The 23,105-nt window shown below is 41.9% G+C and overlaps 1 protein-coding gene across 1 annotated transcript; it reads left to right on the forward strand.

The window, feature by feature from the left end:
• The first annotated feature begins 827 nt into the window (after positions 1 to 827).
• CCDC107 (coiled-coil domain containing 107) lies at positions 828 to 19,573 on the forward strand. Its single transcript, XM_073327735.2, has 8 exons — positions 828 to 1,081; positions 7,189 to 7,394; positions 7,484 to 7,535; positions 9,888 to 10,051; positions 12,033 to 12,099; positions 16,415 to 16,505; positions 17,981 to 18,090; positions 18,967 to 19,573. Exons 1-8 carry the CDS (start codon positions 919 to 921, stop codon positions 19,257 to 19,259), a joined length of 1,146 nt encoding a protein of 381 aa, XP_073183836.2. The 5' UTR covers positions 828 to 918; the 3' UTR covers positions 19,260 to 19,573.
• Positions 19,574 to 23,105: the final 3,532 nt, after the last annotated feature.

Raw genomic sequence — 23,105 nt, forward strand, 5'->3', positions numbered from 1 at the left:
GATTTCATCTATCTCAGTCTAAAACACTCATGGGGAAAGGCATTTGGCATTACTAAATCTTGCTTTTTTGTGGATGAGGCGTATTTATAATGTCTTAATTTTTATTTTGCATTAAAGAATGTGTGTTTATTATAACTGTACTGCACTGTTTCAGAGTAACAGCCGTGTTAGTCTGTATTTGCAAAAAGAAAAGGAGTACTTGTGGCACCTTAGAGACTAACCAATTTATTAGAGCATAAGCTTTCGTGAGCTACAGCTCACTTCCTCAGATGCATATCGTGGAAACTGCAGCAGACTTTATATATACACAGAGAATATGAACCAATACCTCCTCCCACCCCACTGTCCTGCTGGTAATAGCTTATCTAAAGTGATCATCAGGTGGGCCATTTCCAGCACAAATCCAGGTTTTCTCACCCTCCACCCCCCCCCCCCCCCCCCCCCCCCCCCCCCAAATTCTGCACTGAAAGGCTCCGTATCGTGGTGTTTCTGTGTGACCTGACTGGAGCACTGAGCAGCTCCTATCGTGGTGTTTCAGTGGGTGGGTGTAACAGGGCTGTACTGCACCACGTGGTGTTCCTGTGGTGGGTGTATTAGGAGGACTGTAAGGCGCGACCCTGGCTCTGTGCAGGGGTGTTTGGGGGCTGTTTTGCAATGAGGGAGCGGGACCCATGACAGGGCTGGGGGACAGTCTGTGACTGCAGCGCTGTCTGAACCAGATCCTGCTGCTAGCCAAGGAGAGGCTGGAGCCCGCAGGGGGGCGATACCGACAGGGGAGGAGGAGCCGCAGCAGGGCTGGGGCCGCCTCTCATCCCGGGCTCCCTGGCAGCTCCTCGGCAGGTCCGACTCCTTCCTCCTGAAGCGACAGCGGGCCAGGGCGTCGCAGCGGGCGTGTGGGCGCGCGCGCGCGGCTCAGCCATGGCGGGCTCTGCGCTGCAGCAGGGCATGGTCTCTGTCGTGCTGCTGCTCTGCCTCTTCGTGGCGGTGCCCAGGCTGTTCGGGGGCGGAGGAGGAGCAGGCAGAGCCTTGCGGGGGGGCAAGGCTGGCCCCGGTCGCTACGGTCCCTATCCGCCCCCCACAGGTACAGACCGCCCCCTCCCGCCGGGCGCTGCGACTTGTCTCCGGAGGAGCCGCCGCCCGAGCCTCCCTTGTGTCCCGGCAGCAGCGGAGACTGGCGGCGCCACTTGTTGTTAAGCGTCCTCCTTAGGCCGGTGGGCCGGCTTTGGGTAACAGGCTGAACCCCCCCTTGTCCCCCTAGCTGGAGGAGAGGTGGTGGGAGAAAGGGTAACAGGCAGCGATTTCTCTTATGCTATTCCCCTCCCCCCGCGGGGGGTTAGCTTGGGGGTGTGAGAGATGGCGCAATCTGTGACCCTGGTCTCCAGTCAGGAGGGTTTGTGGAATGGGGTGAAGCCACAGCCTTTTTAGGCCGTGTCTACCCAACACAATTATGTCGACCTATCTTATGTTGGCATACAGCCACAGATCGCTCCTGTGTTCTTGTGCAGGCTTGGCTCCTTGTGTTGGCGGTGTGGGTCCTCGACACCACCAGGAGCCCTTCTACCAATTTTATCGCCAGTGTGGGGCATTGTGGGGTGGCTCCCGAAAGCATCTAGTAGTTGATGTAAGCAACTCCGTGTTTACACGGATGCTGACCTAATTACATTGACCCTGATTCTAGGCTGCTTGGGGAGGTGATGTGACTAAATTGGTGTAGTGAGGTACTTATGTCAGCTGAAGTCAAATGTAAGTGAAGACTTCCACAGCTAGGTGATGTAAGACCGCTTGTGTCAAGGCAACCCTATAGTGTAGACCAGGCTTTGGCCTTTGCCTCCCTCTCTGTAAACACTTATATGTGGCCAATAGTTGGAATTGCTTTGTGTTTTCATGTTTAGAGCTACACATCGGAGGCTAGCTTGAAAAGAGTTTTGTGACAATCAACTCTGAATAAGTCAAACTATCTAACTTCCTACACTCCCCCAGTGTTCTGGTGCATAAAATAAACATAACTATTTGCAGTCAACAGAATGAAGTGATTATAAAGGAATCACAAGATAGAGACATTGCTAAGACACACTTTGTTTCATTTAATAGAGAGGAGGTAACTGGGAGCTTTTCCCCCTCTCCTAAAAGTGTAGATGATGCTCTGTTCTCAAAAGCACACATTTTATTAGGCTAACGAGGTATTGCTTGTAACCAACTGGTGGTCTTAGTCTTATTTTTATTCCAAATAAATGGTAAAAACAGGATGCAGGGAAGTGTGAAAAAGCTGAGTGTTACAATCTCAATAAGGAAATCAAATAATGTTGATTGGTGGATAATGTGCTAGTATTTACTTCTGCAAACAGGCATTGGGGGTGATGTTTGTTTAAAACTAATAATCTTCATCTGTGCTGAGATTGGAGCTGTTCACTAAATCCAAATCCTTGTCTGGTCTAAATTGGTATGGAACTGTGCTAATTTATGCCAGCCAAGGATTTGGCCCTATATATCTAAAGGCAAGTGCTCCATTTTAATATTTGTAATTAATTAGATCAATTTAACTTCTTGAGACAGCCTTAGGATTTGATAAATTGAAGGCAGTTATAAACCAGAAGAAATAACAAGACTACTTCTGCTCCTGCTTTCCTGCCCTGTCAGTTTAGGACTTCAGTGCCCTGCCTGGTTTGAGCCAGACCCGCTAGCCTGCTGCAAACCCAGACCCAGGTCTGAACCATGTCCCCTAACAGCTGTAGGCTTAACTGAAAGCAGTTTACAGAAGTGTTCCTGTCCTTGACACTCAGACGCCCAACTCCCAGTGGGGCCCAAACCCTGAATAAATCTTATACAGGGTAAACTCATAAATTGTTTGCCCTCTAGAACACTGATAGAGAGATATGCACAGCTGTTTGCCCCCCAAGTAGGATTAATAGATGCAGTAGATCATAACCTTTATATAGACATGTTACATGGCGTATGTAGCATAGAATATATTCCAGTTATGTCATATATATGCATAAGCGTATTTCCATAAAGCCTTATGGGGGGCACTGTCACAGGGGTTTGCACTGAACTACAAGAGATCCCTTCTACATCTGAGTATGTTCCATGCCGATTACTGAAGATGAGTTCTCGGCTGCAGGGTGGATAAAAATCAATACTTTAAAAAATGGATTTTTAAAATTTAAATTACATTTAAAAAAAAACTATTCAAAATTAATTTGAGATTGACAACCTATGTTAAGACCTGAATTTATTATAATCTATTTAAAACCATTTAAATTAAATTAAATATTCAAGCAGCACATATTTGCTGGTAAAATTTAAAGAGTCATGTTGCTGAAATGTTGAAAGTCACTGGCTAAGCACCTGGAATCAGAGTTTGCTGGAGCGCTAAACTACCTTTTGATAGCAGTAGTCTCTTCAGGTGTAGAGAACACACTCAATTTCAGTTTATTCATGTATTTCATTTCACTGACTAATCCGTTCAAAACTGAGATACTGATTGGCAGCTGAAAAAGCGGGAAAGCTTGTTTTTCTCTTCCAATCTATGAATAAAATTGGGATGCGATGTACTAGTTTTAAAATCTTGAAGTACATGAAGACCAGAAACAATTGGAACTATAGCTAATACTTCCTTTTATTTAATAAATAAGTTAGTTTTAAATATAAAATATATCTTGATAAACTTTTTTTCTTGCCTATGCAGTGAATTTAAGATGGGTTGTATTTAACAAAAAACACAAAACCCCGCCATTTTCAAGTTATCTTTAATTCTAATTTTCCATCTACATGCAGCTGGAAAAACATCACACGCAACATATTAATCATTTAGTAAATAAGATGCCAGAGGCCATTTTTAACATAATAAAAATAAGAATCTGAATAAATGTCTTAAGCTATATAATTAAATAGATATAGCATTTCCTCCTTATTAGCAAAAAGTACCACCAAACTTAGAGTAAAGACTATATTTAATTAAAAATCAATATATTTACCAACCAATGAGATTCAACTTTTCATTAGAAGGACTAAAAAGTGCAAATGCAAAATGAGATTAAAATTCTTTATTTAAATAAAAATTTCCTGCTTGCTGATTTAAATCATGATCAAAATCAATGAGTTAAATCAATTCATCCTGTTTGACTGGAGGCCAGCATTTGGCCCACATTTCTGTGCATTACCTACTGGAGCCAGTGTTTTGGTATGGTAACACAGTAAAATAAACTCTTTAGCTGGCTGTGCAGTTCCCACATATTCAGTTCCCTGTGCCAATTCAGAAGATATCCAGACTCTGACTCATACGTTAGGTAAGACCCTTGCACATCTTGGATGTTTGGTCAGTAAATCATGCTGCCTGTTTTCCCATTGGTTATTTATGCAAAAGAAAGAAGACCGAAGAAAGTGCTTTAACTTGTCCATGTGTTTTCTCAAAGGTTGCAGAAGTCACAGGTTCTGTGACTTCTGCAGCGGCCAGTGTGGCTGACCCCAGGGTGGCTCAGGCAGCTGACTCCGGGACCAGCTGCTCAGTGGCTCTGGGGACAGCCACACCAGCAGTTGCTGGACCAGCTCTGCACCCAGCTGCTCAGGCAGCCCCGCAGCTCGGTGCACTGGCCGCTGCTGGAGTGGTGTTCCCCCTGAGCAGCAGCAGCCGGCTCCCCCCGCATCAGCGTCTCCCCCCTCCCCCGGCCCCCACCCATTTAGTCATGGATATTTTTAGTAAAAGCCTTAGAAAGGTCACTGGCCATGAATTTTTGTTTATTGCCTATGACCTGTTCATGACTTTTACTAAAAATACCCATGACTAAATCGTAGCCTTCGTCATGAGGACTACACAAGATGATTGATTTAAACAAAGTTTAAGCGTGTAGAAATGTTTACATAAATGGCTTTAAAAAAAAAAAAGGAAATAAGAGATTAAAGTAACTTAAATGTTTTGAAAACGAACAAAACTGGAAATAGGTACAAATGGCTATGACTGAGCACAAGTTAAAGCAACAGAAAGTAAAGACTAACTATTAATGGGCAAAATAACGAGGTGAAGGAAAATATATATCTTAAAAATAATTATTGCATGCTATTTCTTCCATGTCACCTTACCCTTTTTGGTTTGTTAAGACTAAATTTTTGTCATTCATATGTTAGGAAAGAATCTAGTGACTTTTGGACACTATATTAAAAATACTGCGGCGCTATAAAAAGCAGGCTTTCTAATTTTGAGTACCAATCCCTTAATCAGAGCTATGCCAAAGGTTTGATAAGAACCTTAAACCCAAAATCTACCTGGGTTTGAGTTAATACAAAATGGCCTAATGACTTAACTGTTTTATTCAAACGTTGTTTGCTACCTGCCAATGTCATTTTAAACTCTTTAGCTTTGTCAGGATATCCATGAACTTGATTGAGGTAGCTGTTTGTGCTGTCTTGAGTTCTGTCTGCATTAGTTGGAGTAGCTCATGTGATATCTTAATATGGGTACCCGGCTCTACTTCATGTTCCAAGGAACAACAATTGGATATGTAAAACTTGCTCAAATTTCAGATGCTGCAAACTGATTAAATATGACAGAACTTGAAGGGTTGTTGAGAACCGCTCCACTGAAGAGCTGATATTAATCTCAACTATACTGCCAATTCATCATTAGAGGTCTGAATGTTTTTTGGTGAGGGCTTTGGCATTTTAAGATAATTCTAAAACCCCTAAGAATTATTCTCACATTAGACATTGTATTCTAGATTTACAAAATATCATGATTTAGTCTCCCTGCATCTAAGTTCATGTTTTCACTTCTTGACTTACAATTTTTTTTTTTTATCAAAACCACTCCTCCACCTAGAGGAATCTATTTTAGTAATCTTTCTCCTTTGACTGTGACAAAATTGCAATGTCTATTTTTGTTTAAGGCTTGAATCCCACTTGTTGTACATTCACTGGACACGGCTATCTTGATGTAAGATAATACCAGGGAGTGTTTTTTTTTCAAGTACAGTATCACCTTCTTGTGAAGTGGTGTTAAATGAAACAAGGCTCACATCTCTGGAAACTTTAAGGCACATTGTTCAATAGGCAGCAAAATATGGCCATAGGCTAGCAACTATTGGCAGAAGTAGTAAGCTTACTATGATTCACATGAGAACTGTCTATAATTATGTTCTTCGTTACTCTCACTAGAAATCCTCAGCTGTGTTGGTGTTCTGAAGGATATTAGAAGTTGTGACTGGGAGGTGCCACTTGAGCTAAGAATGCATTTGTTACTTATTTCTGGGGGAAGAATTACACTGTAGTCTGAAACTTCATGCTTCTTTTCATCTTAAGGGTATATATTGGTTAGCCATATAAAGGTTGCTAAAATTTCATTTTCCATTTTCTAGATCATATTGGTATGTGGGAGGCAGACTTTTCATGCTTCAATACAATTCTTGCTCTCCTCAATTCACATTTCAAAGACGCTAATTTTGAAACTTCAGACTCCTTGTTGATTCAGTTGTCAATAGGACATCTTAATAAGACACATGGAAAGCCTTTTTAGAAATAGAGTTAAGTGTTTGGAAAATGTGTACTGCATATGTGTAATACTATATATTTAACTGTACTGAGATATGACACTCCTACACGTGCGTAAGAGCATTCACAATGACACTGAACCTAGAGCTAAAACCTGTATTTTACATATGTTGATCTGGTTATTTCAGTGAATATCTCTTGCTTAGACAGGGAGACATTAAATTTCTGTTTCTAAAGATAGATAATACTGAAATCAAAGCTCTTTTTATGGAAAAAATAGTGAAAGTTTGATCCTAATAATAAAAATCAGTTCCAGTAGGTTTAAGTTCAATGCCAGATTGCTATTTGCATTTTCATTTTAATGTCAGTGTATTACTGGTTATATCTAACTTAACTGCAGTTTGCAATTACTTTGCCAAATTATTTCCATTGGTAAGAAAGAAATCGCCTAGTATCTTGTACTGTGTTTAATTTAGTAGCTTTGAAGAAAGAGTGTTTTACTTTGAGAATTTTTTAAAGATAACCTTTACTGTGCATATGTGAAAGGGTGGTCTAGTGTAGTCTTGTATGTGGTTGTTTTATAATAGCTTTCAGTTGACACAATATTAAAGAAATGGTGAATCTACAAGGAGGAAAATCTCAGAACAGTCTCATTTTGAAATTAACTACAAGGCTAAACTTTTTCTTTTAAAATATTTCATTTTGCAGGTGCCTCTGAGAGAGTTCATCAGTCTCATCTGAATTCAGGAGGTTCTGAAAGTAAAGCATACCAAAGCTTTCAGCAGATGAGGCATGTAAGGGAAAAGGACAGGAAGAGTGAGAGAACTAGAGGAAGTGGCAAAGACTTAGCTTTTACTCTCATGCCCTTGTATGCTATTGGTGTGGGGGTGTTTGCAGCATACAAATTCCTAAAGGTAAATATTAAATATAAATATCTTAACCATAGAAGTGAGAGATTGTGAAGACCTAACAGGTCATTTGTTCCTCCCCTGTGTCCATGCAGATTGTTCTTCAAAATACTCCTATTTTGGTTTTTGCCCAGTGTCGTTTCAAAGGTGAGCTGCAAAGTAAAAACTGTGCTGTTTACTGCTTTTTTTTTTTGTGTATGGAGACTTTCTAACTCTTCATTTTTCCTCTTGTCTTTTACATTTAAAATCTAAGATCCTAACTTCCCTCTCTGGGTCTTGGGCAAGACTTTGGAGATACAGCCTCATATAATAGTACTATTCATAATCTAAGCAGCAGCTCAAACTCTCTCTCTCTCTCTCTCTTCCCACATAGAAATGTGTCCCCCTGCAGATTCTCTTTGCTTCCCTGCAGAAAAATGGTTTCTGTGGTGAAGCAAAGAGAAGCTGTACCAGTGCTCACGTCCTGGCAGTGCAGATGCATTTGTCCAGGCACCTGGAGCAGCTGGGGGATAGGTAAGTCTCACTGCTGGAGGGAAAGGGGCTGGAGGTGTCTGGAGGTGCCCTGGCTGCACAAGGACATTAGTCCCAGCTGGGCAGGGGATGGGGGAGGAGGACGACATGGAGATGAAGTTCCCCCTCCCCCACATGGAGCAACTAGGGTTGGGTCAGATCAACCCCCCAGAAACCTCCCCCAAGCTGCAGGAAGCTCTGAATGGCGGAGGGGTGTGGGTGCAGAGGGTGAGGCTCAGTGTTTGGGAGTTCTGCATGTGGGAGAGTGAGGCTCAGTGAGGGGTTTGGGTATGTGGGGTGAGTCTAGATGCATGGGGGTTGGTCAGACGGGGAGCAGCTCCCCGTACAGTGACCCATCCCCCCCATTTCTTAGCCCCACTGTTCCTCCTCCGCGAGGAAAGGGGTCACTGTATGGGGAGCTGTTCCCCCTGTCTACCCAACCTTTGTGCATCTGGACCAGTCCCAGCTCCCCTGCCCCCTCCGGAATTCCCACCCTGCCAAGCCTCACCCCTTGCATCAGGAGCCCCCCACCCTCAGACTTCCCTGCATCCAGAGCCCTCCACCCCCTCAAACCTCAACCACTGCCCCAGCATCCGGACCCCCCAGCACTGAGCCCTAACCATCTTCACCTAGACTCCCCTGCACCCAGAACCCCACAACGAGTCCCTGTGCATACAGATCCCCCTTGCACCTGGATTTCCCACAGAGCTGCCTGCATCTAAATTGTAGCACACAGAACCCTGGTACTCTTGAGGGAATGCTGAACCTAAAATTAAAAATTCTGTGCCTAAAAACTTTAATTTCTGCAAAATGCTGCCTATTTTATTTGTCAAAATAACACAGTAACACAATGGAGGATAGCTCAGTGGTTTGAGCTTTGGCCTGCTAAACCCAGGGTTGTGAGTTCAATCCCTGAGGGGGCCATTTAGGGATCTGGGGCAAAAATTGGGGATTGGTCCTGCTTTCAGCAGGGGGTTGGACTAGATGACCTCCTGAGGTCTCTTCCAACCCTGATATTCTATGATTCTATGAACCACACCATTTTCAGTTATTTAGGTAATTTATTTCAAAATACTTTTCAGCAAATAATTGAAAATGGTGTGGTGGTGGTGGTCTGACAGACAAAATAGGTAGAATTTTTAATTTTTTTTCTGTAAAATTCTCTCAGGAGTAAATCTATCTGCCTTGTCTTAGAACATGCCAGCAGGGTCTAAAGGTACCTAATTCATGTCACTAGGTACCTTCTAGAGCATGCTAGGAGCACTGTATAGACACGCCCTGAAATCTTTAGCGGTAAGAAAAGTCTAGACTTTTTTCCTCCCATCAGTTATGCAGCAACAATGGGGAATTTTGTTTAAAAAATAGAACACCATATGTATTTTTAGTGCCAAAAGAGAGGTGGTAATCCAGTTTTCTAGTGTAGTGAGGACCTGATATTTATTTGCATTGTGGTAGCTACTAAGATCTCTAGTCCTAGAACTGGAGAAAACCATTCTGGGCACTATACAAACACATAATAAAATGACAGTCGCTTTTCTGAAGTGATTACAGTCTAAATGAGACCAGAGACTACAGGTGAGTACAACAAACAAGGAGCATAAGGTAATAAGTCAAAACTGGTCAGCATGAAAAGTAGTTGTCACGTTTAACAGCAGTCAGCAGCTGGTGTAAGTTTCTTTTATGGACATCGTGAGAGAAGAGAGTTTTAAGGAGGCTGATCAGTTGGCCTTGTGGGTGTTTATCGGGAACCTCCTCCCATGCATGAGAAGCAATATGGGAGAGAGCGTGAAGGTGCTTGTTTGTAACACATTTGTTAAATTTACAAAGGTTGGTGTCATTATCAAAGCGGATGCTGCTGAAGTTGACATCTTCATGTGCATAGGAGATAATGGAGGACAGGCCTCGAAGGTACTTCTGGGGAATTCTGTGCCACTGCACATGTGGAGAATTCATGTCCCTCACAGATTTTTTTTTTTTTTTTCTCTGCAGAAAATAGAATTCTGCTGGAGAGGTGCTGTGGTTACACATTTTACCCACCAGGGGCTGCTGTGATGCCAGAACAGAGGGCAGCTGACTCAGGCTGGAGCAGCCAGCTGCAGATGGGGAGGAGGGGAGAGACTGCATTCCTCACAGTGCCCTGCCAACAGGGCCAGGTGAGGAGACTCAGGATATGGAGGGATGGACAGAGCAGGGCACACAGGGCTGCTGGGGGTCACATAGACTGGGGTTCAGAAGGGTGTGGGGGACAGACTGGGGTGGGGGCACAGGAGCTACTGGGGTGACAGCATTGAGCTAGGGGCTGACTAGGACTGGAGGTGCAGGGTGATGAGGGGAACCCCAGGGGACATGGGGGTGCAGGGTGATGGGGCAGGCAGGGCGTATGGGTGGGTGGCTGAGTGAGGGAGGTGTTGTAGGACCCCAGGGGGCATGGGAGGGTGGCTGAGTGAGGGTGAGAGGCTAGGGTCAGTGTGGGGGATGCTTCCGAACTGCCTAACAATCCACCCCCCTCAAAACAAACAAACAAACACCCTGTTCCATACTCTCCCACCCACACCCAACAACCCTCCAGGTTCACTCCCAGGCTCCTTTCCAGCAATTATTACAGACATACTTGCTGTATTACCAAAATAATTGACATAAGCATGATTATATTGTGTTATTTTGACAAAATATGCAGAATTTTTTGGCATAGAATTCCTGCAGAAGTATCACGGAGGGCCTTAAAAGAAAAGATGAGTAGCGTGTTTGCTGTGAGGAGAAGGAGGAATGCAAAGGGGGCTGACCTACTCAAAGTGGTGAGCCATGAAAACTATTTTTGCAGCGATATAAGCAGGGCAGACTGCATTTCTCAAAGCTGGAGAAGAAAAGGTAGTGGTAATTGAGATTCAGGATGAGGGCCTGTGCTACAAGAGGCTTAACTGTATGGTTGGAGAGAAAAGGTCATTGCTAGAGGTTGCTTATCCAGTATTAAAAGCAAAACCTCCCCCCTTTGCCTTTTAAATGCCCCAGATATTATATTATATATATATTTTTGTTTTCCTTGATAAGATCTTTCAGGCCCTGGAATTTTTCCCAAGAAAAATAGCGGAAGCCCTAGATATAGATAGGGCTTCCACCACTTTTCTTGGGGGAGAATTCCAGGGCCTGAAAGACCTTATCAAGAAAATTTTCCTGACATTCAGCATAACTTTTTTTTTTTTTTTTTTTTAAATAAAGGTATCATTCCCATTGAGATTTCTCCCTACCACCCTGTATGCTGGCATTCCTCAGCATTCTTGGTGTTTATAGTCTTCACATACTTGGAGATTTATTAACCTACTGTTGTTGAGGCAGTTAGCATACATTGATCAGAAATGGAGTCTTAATTGTCTTGCATAATTATATGGTCTAGGAGGTTAAATTTCTGAAGATTTTTGTGGTTAAATGTAAATTGAAGGTGTTAATGTGTCTGCTAAAACAAATTCCCCTTAATAAATTTGAGACCAATTTGTGTATTTGCACAATTGAATAGCCGTATAGCAATTTTCATGCATTGTTCATACAGTGACTTGAGAAATTCTGTAAACCATTTTGACAAAAATGTGGCACCTAGTTTAAGGTAGCAGTGTAAATCAGTGTTTTTTTTCTATGTGCTTACAATGACATATTTGAGGTAGAAGTCAAAATATTTTGGATCGATGAACATATGTAAGATCTTGAACGTAGTTTTATACACGCATCTTTGTTATCCTTGGCTTGTTTTCTGGCAGCTTCTGAAATAAATTGCCTGATTCTGAAGTGAGTACTTCTGGTGAGATAATCTGAAACAAATAAAATTATTTTGTTTCATATAATGCATCTGCTGAAAGCAACAGGACACCTACTACACTAGCAAAACTAGAGTGATTTGGACAAACGTTTTATGGATATTATTTCACAAATGTTAAAATGTCCCTTTAGCAAAAAGCTTTGGATAGTTTCAGTGAGAGCTTTGCTGCATTTGAGGAGTGGGGGGATCAAGGGTGAATGAAAATATCACAAAGTAAACAGTAGCTGAGACTTTTAATAGATTTAGATGCTTAAATAAGGTTTCTATCTTCTAAAACATATATTAAGCTATTATGTTGGGTTAAGTGTAACTTCACTTTTTTTTAGATGAAATCTCAAGAAGGAAGTTCTTCCAAGAAACAGAAAAATACAGAAGATAAGGCAAAAGAAACAGGCAAGGCATCAGTTCAGAACCTGCATAATTGCAAAATGCATAGTTTTCCTTCTAAAATAAAACCATATGCATTCATTGATATGTTGCAGAACAAAACCCAATCCCTTAGTTTATTAAAATGCTTTGAAGAACATTAGCAAGACTGTTAATTTAAAATTAGGTGCTTGGGTATGTGATAGGCATAGAGCAGTGCTCAGTAGTGGCATACTTACAGTCAGAGAAATGTGGGTCTGGAAGGGACTCGGAGCAGCTTTCTAGCCCACCCACTGTGCTGAGGCAGCACCAAGCATACCAAGATCATACCTGACAGGTGTTTGTCCAACCTGTTCCTAAAAGCCTCCAATGGTAGGGATTTCGCAACCTTCTTTGGAAGCCTAGTCCAGAGCTTACCTATTGTTTTAGTGAGTGTTTTTCTTAATATCCACCCTAAATCTCCGTTGCTGCAGATTAAACAATTGACTTCTTGTCCTGCCTTGAGTGTACATGGAGAACAATTCATCACTGTCGTCTTTCTTTATAACAGCCCTTAACATATTTGAAGACTGAAGTCCTCCCTCAGCTTTCTTTTCTCAAGACTAAATATGTCCCATTGTTTTACCTTTCCTGATAGTTCAGGTTTTCTAAACTTCTTATCCTTTTTGTTGCTTTCCCCAGGACTCTCTAGCTTGTCCACATATTTCTTAAAGTGTGGTGCCCAAAATTGGACACACAACTTTAGCTGAGGCCTACCATTGCTAACTAGAGTGGGACAATTATCTCCTGTGTTGCATACAACCCTTCTTAATACGTCCCAGAATGACATTTGAGTTTCTTGAAACTGATTCACATTGTTGGCTCATTTTCAATTTATGATCCACTATAACACCCTCATCCTTTTCTGCAATACTACTGCCTAGCAAGTTATTTCCCAATTTGTGTTCACACATTTGATTTTTTTCCTTCCAAAGTGCAGTACTTTGCTTTTGTCTTTATTGAATTTCATCTTGTTGATTCCAGACCAGTTCTTCAGTTTTGTTTTTAATTCTAATCCTGTCCTTCAAAGTGTTTGAAACCCCTCCCAGCTTGATGTCCTCCTTAGACTTTACGAGCATATTCTCCACTTCATTCCAAGTGAACTGTTGTTAACTACTATTTGAGAATGGTCTTTCAACCAGCTGTGCATCCACCCTATAGTAACTTCTTCTAGACTACATTTCCCTAGTTTGCTTAATAGACTGTCATGTGGGACTGTGTCAAAAGCTTTACTAACATCAAGATCTATCACACATGCTACTTCCACCCCAGCCAGTGGGCCAGTAACCCTATCGAAGAAGGAGCCTGTCAGGATTTATTTTTGATGAATCCATGTGGACTATTACATGAAACCCTATTATCCTGTAGGCACTTACAAACTGATTGATTGATTGTTTTAATAACTTGTTCCAGTATTTTTACAAGTATCAAAGTTAGGCTGACTGGTCTCTAATTAGCTGAGTCCTTTGTTCGCCTTTTTAAAGATATGTACTATGTTTGCTGTTTTCCAGGCTTCTGGGACCGTACCCGTCCTCTGTGAATTTTTGAAGATAATTCCCAATGATTCTGAGATTGCTATGTCTAATTCCTTCAGTTCCTTAGGGTAAACTTTGTCAGGCCCTGCCATCTTGAATGCATCTAATTTATCTAAATATTCTCTAACTTGTTCCTTCCCTCTTATTGTTAATATTGTGTTAACCTTTTTATGGAAGACTTAAGCAAAACAGGCATTAAACACCTCAGCCTTCTTGATGTCACGTGTTCTTAGTTCTCCTTCTCCAGCTAAGCTGTGGTCCAGTACTTTCTCTTCCTCCTAATGTATTTCTAGAACCTCTTCATATTGCCTTTTGTTTCTTGCTAGACGTAACACATTTTTGTCTTAGGCGTTCTGATTTTTGTCTCTACATGCTTGTGCTGTTCTTGTCTGTCCATCCTTAGCAATTTGTCTGTTTCTACATTTATAGAATTCTTTTTTTCATTTTTCAGGTAAAGGAGCTATTTGTGAGCCTTTGGTTTCAAAATGCTAAGGGCATGACTTTTGTTTATTGGTTGGCTTGTTCTTTTTGGCAATGAGGACACAATATACATTTAGAATAACTTGCTGTAACAGGACATTCTTGGTTGATAAATGCAAAGTAATGCACACTGGAAAACCTAATCCCAATTGTACATACAAGACAATGGGATCTAAATTCGCTATTACCACTTAAGAGATCTTGGAGTCATTATGGATAGTTCTGTGAAAACGTCCACTCAATGCACAGTCGCATTCCAAAAAGTGAACCGAACGTTAGGAATAATTAGGAAAAGGATAGAAGATAAGATAGTAAATTAGATGCCATTATATAAATCCATGGTATGCCCATACCTTGAATACTATGTCTCGTTCTGGTCACCCCATCTCAAAGATCTATTAGAATTGGAAAAAGTACAGAGAAGGGCAACAAAAATGATTAGGGGTATAGAACAGCTTCCATATGAGGAGAGTTTAATAAGACTGTGACTCCTCAGTTTTGAAAAGAGGAGATGATGATGATGAAGGGGGAATATGATTGTGACTGGTGTGGAGAAAGTAAATAAGTGGTATTTACTCCTTCACATAACACTAGAACCAGGGGGTAACCCAATGAAATTAATAGGCAGTAGGTTTAAAACAAACAAATGGAAGTACTTCTTCACGCAGTGCACAGCCAACCTGTGCAACTCATTGCCAGGGGATGTTGTGAAGGCCAAAAGTATAACTCAGTTCAAAAATGAGATCAATAAGTTCATGGAGGATATTATAATACTATTATAATACCCATCAGTGGGTATTAGCCAAGATGGTCAGGGATGCAATCCTGTGCTCTAGGGGGTGTCCCTGGCCTTTGACTATGAGATGCTGGGAGTGGACGTCAGGGGATGAATCACTTGATAATTGCCCCATTTTATTCATTCCCTCTGAAGCACCTGACATTGGCCACTGTTGGAAGACAGGATACGGGTCTAGATGGACCATTGGTCTGATCCAGGATGGCCATTATTATGGTTCAGGGGTGTGCAAACTCTTTGGCCCAAGGGCCACATCTGGGTATGGAAATTGTGTGGCAGGCCATGATTGCTCACGAAATTGGGGGTTAGGGTGAGGGCTCCGGCTGGGGGTGCAGGCTCTGGGGTGGGGCCAGAAATGGTGAGTTTAGGGTACAGGAGGGAGCTCTGGCTGGGGATGCGGGCTCTGGGATGGGGTTGCGGGTGCAAGAGAGTTCTCTGGGCTGGGACCCCGCTCTGTCTTCCACATTAAGAAGTGGCTAGGCGGCTCTGTGCGCTGCCCTGTCCGCAGGCACCACCCCTGCAGCTCCCATTGGTCACGTAGGAGCCGGAGGGGGGACATGCTGCTGCTTTTGGGAGCCATGACGCATGCGGAGTGGGGCAAGCCCATGACCCTGCTCCCTAGCGGGAGCTCGAGGGCCAGATTAAAACATCTGAAGGGCTGGATGTGGCCCCCAGGCCATAGTTTGCCCACCCGTTATGGTTGGTTGAATATTCTCCAATAAAGTAATTTTGAGAGTGGGAGTTTGGCAGTTTAAGTAGATTACAATCTGTTTTCTTGGGTCTTGCACTCTAGAGCAGAAGATCAATGTGTACTAATGTCATTTTTTAGAGTAGGTCAGACTGGGCATGTCATGATTTTTAACTATACTATAAAGTTTAACAGCTTTATAGAAGAGATGTAGTAAGGAGTAATGGAGTAATCCATTACCACTGCATATTAATAAAGGATTGTTCCCACAACACACTTTCTAGTGTCTTTTTGAGCCTAGTCTAAATGCCAAGTAATGTGGTTTCTGTTACGTCCTTTGGGAACCTGCAAGAGAGCTTAATATTTACTCTCAGGATGTTTTGCCTTTGTAGTCATGATTTCCCCTTTATTGCTCCTAGTTACATTGCTTTTTATTTACTACCCTAACCAACTCCTGTGCCTTTGCTGGTGTTTACATCCTTCAAATCCCTATAACTTATTAGGGTGTCCTCCCCATCATGCTTAGAAAAATAATTGTGTGTATAGTTTTTCTTTTTCATTCGTCAATTTTTTCCCGCATTTGTCTGATAACTGGAGTTACTTTTTCTGAACTCAGTTCCTCCTTTTTTTAGTAAGATAGTGCCAAGAGCTGAGCAACTTTTACACACAGTCACTCCAAAGTTTTACAGAGACGGGGTTACTTTATTTCTTTGATATATACCCAACCAGAAATATAATTGGTTTTTATTTCTTTGCTGCCATTTTGCAGTGCGAACACATGTCTAATACACTCTTTTCTTTTAGAACATCAGCTTTTGGAACTGGAGCAGCATCTAGCACAGACAGAGAAAATTTTAAATTCTTTATTGACTCAGTTAGACCCACTGTCAAACTGGTGAGTAATTCCAGGATAAGGAATACAGGTTATGCCTTAAATAAAGTTATACTAATTGACTTCTAACTTTTTTAGGGAGTTACAAACATCAAGATTATCTTATTTATGAGGTACTGAGAAACCTTGTTTGTAATGTAGCATTTGTATAATGCTGTACAGACAGTAGCCAACTCTTCAGATTTAAACAGGCATTCCTACAGACAGCTCCCTTTTTGACATACAGATGTAAGCTGCATAGTAATGGGATGATAATACTGCAAAGTGGTATTTTCATGTCTTGCCACATTCAAAACATCCATATAAAACACGTTCACCAATTTTGCTTCAGTTCTTTAGAAACAATATTATCTTAAGTACTAAGTAAAATTCCTGGTTTCTTAAATGATTTTTATTAAAGATTGTCTTCAAAATTATGGAAAGCCCAGTTGTAGAAAAACTGATCTTAATTGAAACTTAATACTGATTCTGAGGAAGGAGAAGTAAGTATAGTTTAGTGAAATCTCTTCTAAATACAAAGTAAACCTAAATAGCATTTGAAATTCTTTGCTGGGGATTGGATGGCTCATGACTTAACATAATATGGAGTTTCTTCCCCTTCCAGATCATGGGTAGTGACCAAAAGTAACTACCATTTGATAGCAACCATATTTGGCCTTTATTAACTTAACTTATTTGGTTTAGGTGGCTATGAATGTATATCATAGGGAATTATCATAATTTCTGATCCATTGGTAGTTTCAGTAGAAAATAAGTAGCTCATGTTAGTTATTCCCTATACCTCTAGAAAAGTACCTCCCCTGAAGTAGGGTTGAGGCACACTAATTGGGAGTGTTGTACATCAGCAATCAAGAGTCCCTATCTGCATGTGAACTGAGTACTGGGTGTTGATTTGACATCTTTCATGAGAACTACATTATTCAATTAAAGCAAATGTATTACCTCAGTGCTGTTCTTGAACTTAACTTTCAATACATTATTAAATTTAACAGGTACTGCATGTGTTGAAACTTATTAAATCCAGAAAATTAAATGACAAACTTGCAATTGGCTAATACTCTAACGGCAATCTCTTCAAAACAAAACATCTTGATAAAACACTCTTATCGAAGCTGTAATGTTCCCCTTCTGAGGTCTTTAGACAAGTTGTCTAGAATAGCTTTCATCGTTAATTTCATGTTTCATTGGGCACTTAATCTGGAACACCCATCATAAAAATTCAGTAATGAAATCAGCCAGTAGCTATATTTCAGTTTTGCTTTTTTCTCCCTCAATCTTCAGAGGAAATGTAATGATGGTTGCCAACAAGTTTTCAAACTGTTTAGTCACTCCAACCATGGTAGTAGTAATTCACCTGGAAAAAATAGTTCGATCTATTCTGGAGTCAGAATAATATTTTCAATGCAATTTTGACAAGTATTCATTTCCAGTTGTAGCTCAGGTGAACCTTCAGCTTCTTGTGTCTTTCTTCATTTCAGTGTTAATGCTTTGGCTTGTGAACAGAAAGATGAAATAATGACACAGCTCCAGTCCATTAGACAGCTGATGAAGGAAAGTGGATTGGATAAATCAGAAATGAAACTAAAAGGTACTTCTAGTTTTCAGTCAATGTTGTAGATCAGGGATCTTAAACTCAAATTACGAGGAGGGCCACATGAAGACTAATACATTGACCTGTGGGCCGCATCACTGACACTGCCCACTACCCCTTCCCCAAATCCCTGCCCCGCCTCTTATCCGCCTCCTCTCCTGAGCACACAGCTCCCCGCTCCCGCCGCCCCTCCTGGAAACCGCTAAGTGCTGCCAAACAGCACTTTGTTTGGCGGCTGGAAGAGCCTGGAGGTAGGTAGAGGAGCAGGGATGAGGCGCATTGGAGAGGCGGCGGGGGAGGGGAGCTTGGTAGCTGCAGGAAATAACTGGGAGGGGATACGGAGAACTTGGCGGGCCACAGCTAATAGCTCTGCGGACTGCGTGTTTGAGACCCCTGTTGTAGATCCTTATTACAGTAAAATCAGTGTTTAGCTTACTTAAGTTGTAAATAATTGAATGTTCAGTTCATACATCTTGGATGCAATATGGTTCTTACTTTCCATACTGGTGAATATTATCAGACAGTATTTTAAAATCTTATTTTTTGCCACTTGTTGTAGTCTATAAAAGTAGCAGCTCACTTCTTACCTGTGGGGTACCTAGTTACAAATTGAGATGTTGGATCTTTAGAGGTGGGAACACAGTTCAATCCTACCAGGATACACTGCTGCATTTAGAGCCAGAAGTCCTCTGCTGCTTTATTAGTGAGACTGGAATTGTCTGACTGCATCATGAGTTCTCAGCCTCAATAGGTCTCTAATGCATTAGTCAGACTTTTTGGAGGAATTCAAACTGAAACGTCTAAGAATGACTTCTGAAACTGAAAACTCTATCACTAATCTTAAATCTCCATTTTCTTGTTTTGTAAACTAAGATGTTAATCACACGTGTAATGAGAAACTTGAAGATCTCATTCAGTCGTTTGGCAGACACACTCAGGAAAAAGCAGATGACAAAGAAGATCATAGTATTGAAGATGTGCTTGAAGATACTGATGGTTTTTACAGAAAGGAAGAGTATGAACTGTGTGATGATGAATTCACACTTAGTCAGCTGATTGAGCCAAAGGTGATAGAAGTTCAAGAAATAATAAATAGAGAGATACTGGAACCAGAAGAGACTGAATTAAGGAGGCGTAATAGATATGAATTAAATATGCTTATATAAAATGTTCAAAATTAAAGAATTGTTGCACATAACGTATGCACTTTTAAAATATTCTGTCACTGCTATATGCTTTAGAGGTGAAATCCTGCCCCACTGAAGTCAATGGGAGTTCTGCAGTTGACTTCAGTGGGTGGCAGGCTTTCACAGAGAATGTTTACACATATATTTCTGTTCATTTTTCCTATAGAAAATATATCTGTACTATCTGTATATAATACACTGAAATTACACATGGTGCTTCACTAAAGCATCAGGGTTTCTTAATACAATATTTGTTTTCATACTCTAATTAAAACTAAGAGGAATAGATATAACTCATAGTGATTATTTTAAATATAGAAATCGTAGAGTAATTTACAGGTCTTTTTCTGGAGTTTCACATGCAAACTGAAGGAAGTATACTGCCTGGGAGATTCTGCATGCCCACTAAAAATGGCTCTCCTGTAGAATTCCTGGGCTTCCCTGCAGAAAATGGCAGGGAAGCAAAGGGAAGCCACGCTGGAGGAGGGAGGTGGGGTGACCATGGCTGCAGTTTTTTGGGGGGGATTGCCCCCTCCAAACAGAGTGAGGCACAGGGGAGACACACAGGGTTCTATGCCACTGCCTGCCCTCATTTCTGCAAGCACACAGCTATCCAGCTGAAGGAGGCTGCTTTCCGCTCTGCTGCCTCTGCAGCTGAACACCGCCTCCTGAGTCCGAGTGGTATTTGTGCTCCCTTTGTGTGTGCTGGGAGCTTTCCTGTTTTCTGTGCAACAGTGAGTGCCTGCGGTGGGGCTGGGTAAGCGGGGGTTGGGGAAGAGGCAGTGAGGAAGGAAGGGGTGGAATAGAGCAGGGGGAGGGGAACGTGGGAGTGAGGGGAGGGGGATAGAGAAGAAAGGGGATAGGGGAATTGTGGGGAGAAGCAAGAGTCTGGCATGCAGTATCCCCTCGGCAGCAGCTGGGGCTCCCCTGTTAAGCAGGCCCATCAAACTCACCCTGACAATCCCTACTGCCATACACCTGGACCCCTCTGAGCCCCCTCCACCCCACTGATCCCCGACCTGCTGCGCCTCGATCCCCACCCTATCAAGCCCCACTACCCCAGCACCCGAACCTCCCCACTGAGCCCCCACACCCAGACCTCCCTGCTGAGCTCCAACCATCTTCACCGGGATCCCCTGCTGAGTCCCGTTGCCCCTGCACCTAGGAACAGCACTCCTTCTCCACCCCCCAAGCCCAGTGCATCCAGATCTCAAAGGTATGATGATCAACAGATGGCTCAGGCAGTGGTGCTATAAGGTGGGTTTTGGAGTGTTTGACCACTGGGAAGTATTCAGGGACAGAGGACTGTTGTCATGGGACAGACTCCACCTGAGTAGGGAGGGAAATAGACATCTGGGTTGGAGGTTGGCACAAATGATTAAAAGAGCTTTAAACTAGGAACTCAGAGGAGATGGTTGGGAGATGATCGTGTAATCTTCATGTCTGATTCTAATGTTGATGGAGGAAAATCAAGAAAGAGAATGCAGCAATGGAGAAAGGAACAGCAGGGGGTAGAAGAATGAACGTTAAGAGGAAAGAGTGCTCATATCAATTAAGCTAACAGGTAGGTGACACTGGCAGTAAAATGGCTGTACCCAATTGGGTGAGGAATCTGGGCAAAGCCAAGCAGAAACAATTAAAATGTTTGTACACCAATGCAAGGAGCCTGGATAACAAAATGGAGGAACTAGAACTACTCATGCAGGAAGTGAAACCAGGTATTGTAAGGATAGCAAATGTGGTAGAATAGTCGTCATGACTGGAGTACAGGTATTGAAGGGTATGTGCTGTTCAAGAAAGACAGAAATAAATGTCATTAATATACTACTCCACCACCTTTACAAGGTAGACTAAATAAAGGAAGTGATGGATAAGACTGTCTGTTTTGGGTCAAAAATCACTGAGGAAGAACTACCAGAGGTTCCCCAGGACTAGTGCTTGGGGTATGCTACAGAACCCCCAGAATCCAATTTGGATATGGATAGAGACCTCTTTAATGTTTTTAATGAAATAAATACTGGGAATTATCTGGGAAGTTAGTTTCCCATAATCACACACAGATTGGAGGATGAGTGTTACTACTAGTAGTAGGGCCCAGATTTTCCTGGGTGTGAATCACTGCACCAACTGAAGGTGATGCCATTTTAGATTTGGTATTGGTGAGTCGTAAGGACCTCACAGACGAGCTGATTGTAGGGACAACCTTGGTTCAAGTCATCATGAGCTAATTCAGTTTAAACTAAATGGAAGGATAAACAAAAATAGATCTGCTTCTAGGGTCCTTGATTTTCAAAAGGGCAAACTTTAAAAAATTAAGGGAATTTGTTAGGGAAGTGGACTGGACTGAACTCAAGGTTCTGAATGTGGTGGAGGCTTGGAATTACTTTGTCACCATTGCAAAAACTGTCTGAAGCCTGCATCGCAAGCAAGGGGAAAACATTTGTAGGGAAGGGTTGCAGACCAAGCTGAATGGATAAGCGTCTCAAAGAGGGTATTAAGAGAAAGCAGAATGGGCTAGATCAGCAAGGAAAGATGATTCCTCTTGGAGGTCAGAAAAGAGAGCTGTCAAAAGCCAAGCAGAGTTGGACCTTGCAAAGAAGATTAAAACCAATAATAAAAGGTTCTGTAGCCATATAAGTAGAAAGAAACTAAGGAAAGAAGAAGTGGGACTGCTGAGCACTGAGGATGGGGTGGAAATTAAAGATAATCTAGGCGTGACAACACTTAAACTGAGGCAAAGTGTTTAAGTGGTAATAAGGTTCTTCGGGATAGTGCAAGGGTGGCTAATGGGAATGAGGATATGGAAGTGGAAATTTCCACATCTGAGGTGGAAGTCAAACAGCTTAATGGGACTAAATCAGGGGGCTGGATAATCTCCATCCAAGAATATTAAAGGAACTGGCACATGAAATTTCAAGCCCAATAGCAAGGATTTTTAATGAATCCGTGAACTCGGGGGTTGTACCCTATGACTACAGAATTGCTAATATAGTATCTATTTTTAAGAAACTGCAGGCCCATTAGGTTGACCTCAGTTGTATGTAAGGTCTTGGAACAAATTTTGAAAGAGGAAGTAGTTAAGGACATAGAGGTAAATGGTAATTGGGATAGAATATAACATGGTTTTACAAAAGGTAGATTGTGCCAGACCAATGTGATCTCATTCTTTAAGATATCTGCATGTTCTTTGTCTACAAAAATCAGTTCACATCTACCTGGATTTTAGTAAGGCATTCGATCCAGTTCCACATGGGAAATTATTAAATTACAGAAGATGGGGGATTACTGTGTTGGCAGAAAGTTGGGTGAGGAACTGGTTAAAGGGGAGACTACAAGGAGTCATACTAAAAGGTGAACTGTCAGGATGGAGGGAGGTTATGAGTGGAGTTCTTCAGGGATTGGTTTTTGGACCTATTTTAACTTCATTAATGATCTTGGCACAAAAACTGGGATTGTGCTAATAAAATCCGTGGATGACATGAAGTTCAGAAGTTCAATATGGAGGAGGACCGTAATACCATTCAAGAAGGTCTGGATGACCTTGAAAACTGGAATAGAAATGGGATAAAACTTAATAATGAAGAGTACAATGTCATACACTTAAGGACTAACAACAAGAATTTTTGCTATAAGCTGAGGATTTATCAGTGGGAAGCGACAGGAGGAGGAGAAAGACATGGGTGAATTAGTTGATCACAGGATGACTGAGCTGTGAAAAGGATCATGCAGTCCAAAAATGCATCAGGCAGGGTATTTCCAGTAGAGACAGGGAAGTGTAAGTACCATGGTATAAGGCACTGGTGAGACCACACCTTGAATACTGTG

The sequence above is a fragment of the Lepidochelys kempii genome, chromosome 1, assembly GCF_965140285.1.
Source record: "Lepidochelys kempii isolate rLepKem1 chromosome 1, rLepKem1.hap1, whole genome shotgun sequence".
Classification (NCBI taxonomy): domain Eukaryota; kingdom Metazoa; phylum Chordata; order Testudines; family Cheloniidae; genus Lepidochelys; species Lepidochelys kempii.

Excerpts from the sequence above, each read along its gene's own strand:
- CCDC107 (XM_073327735.2), top strand. The coding sequence starts at position 919 with ATGGCGGGCTCTGCGCTGCAGCAGGGCATGGTCTCTGTCGTGCTGCTG. Across the intron at positions 7,395-7,483 it reads CAGCATACAAATTCCTAAAG|ATTGTTCTTCAAAATACTCC; the intron begins GTAAATATTAAA and ends GTGTCCATGCAG. Across the intron at positions 10,052-12,032 it reads TGCCCTGCCAACAGGGCCAG|ATGAAATCTCAAGAAGGAAG; the intron begins GTGAGGAGACTC and ends ACTTTTTTTTAG.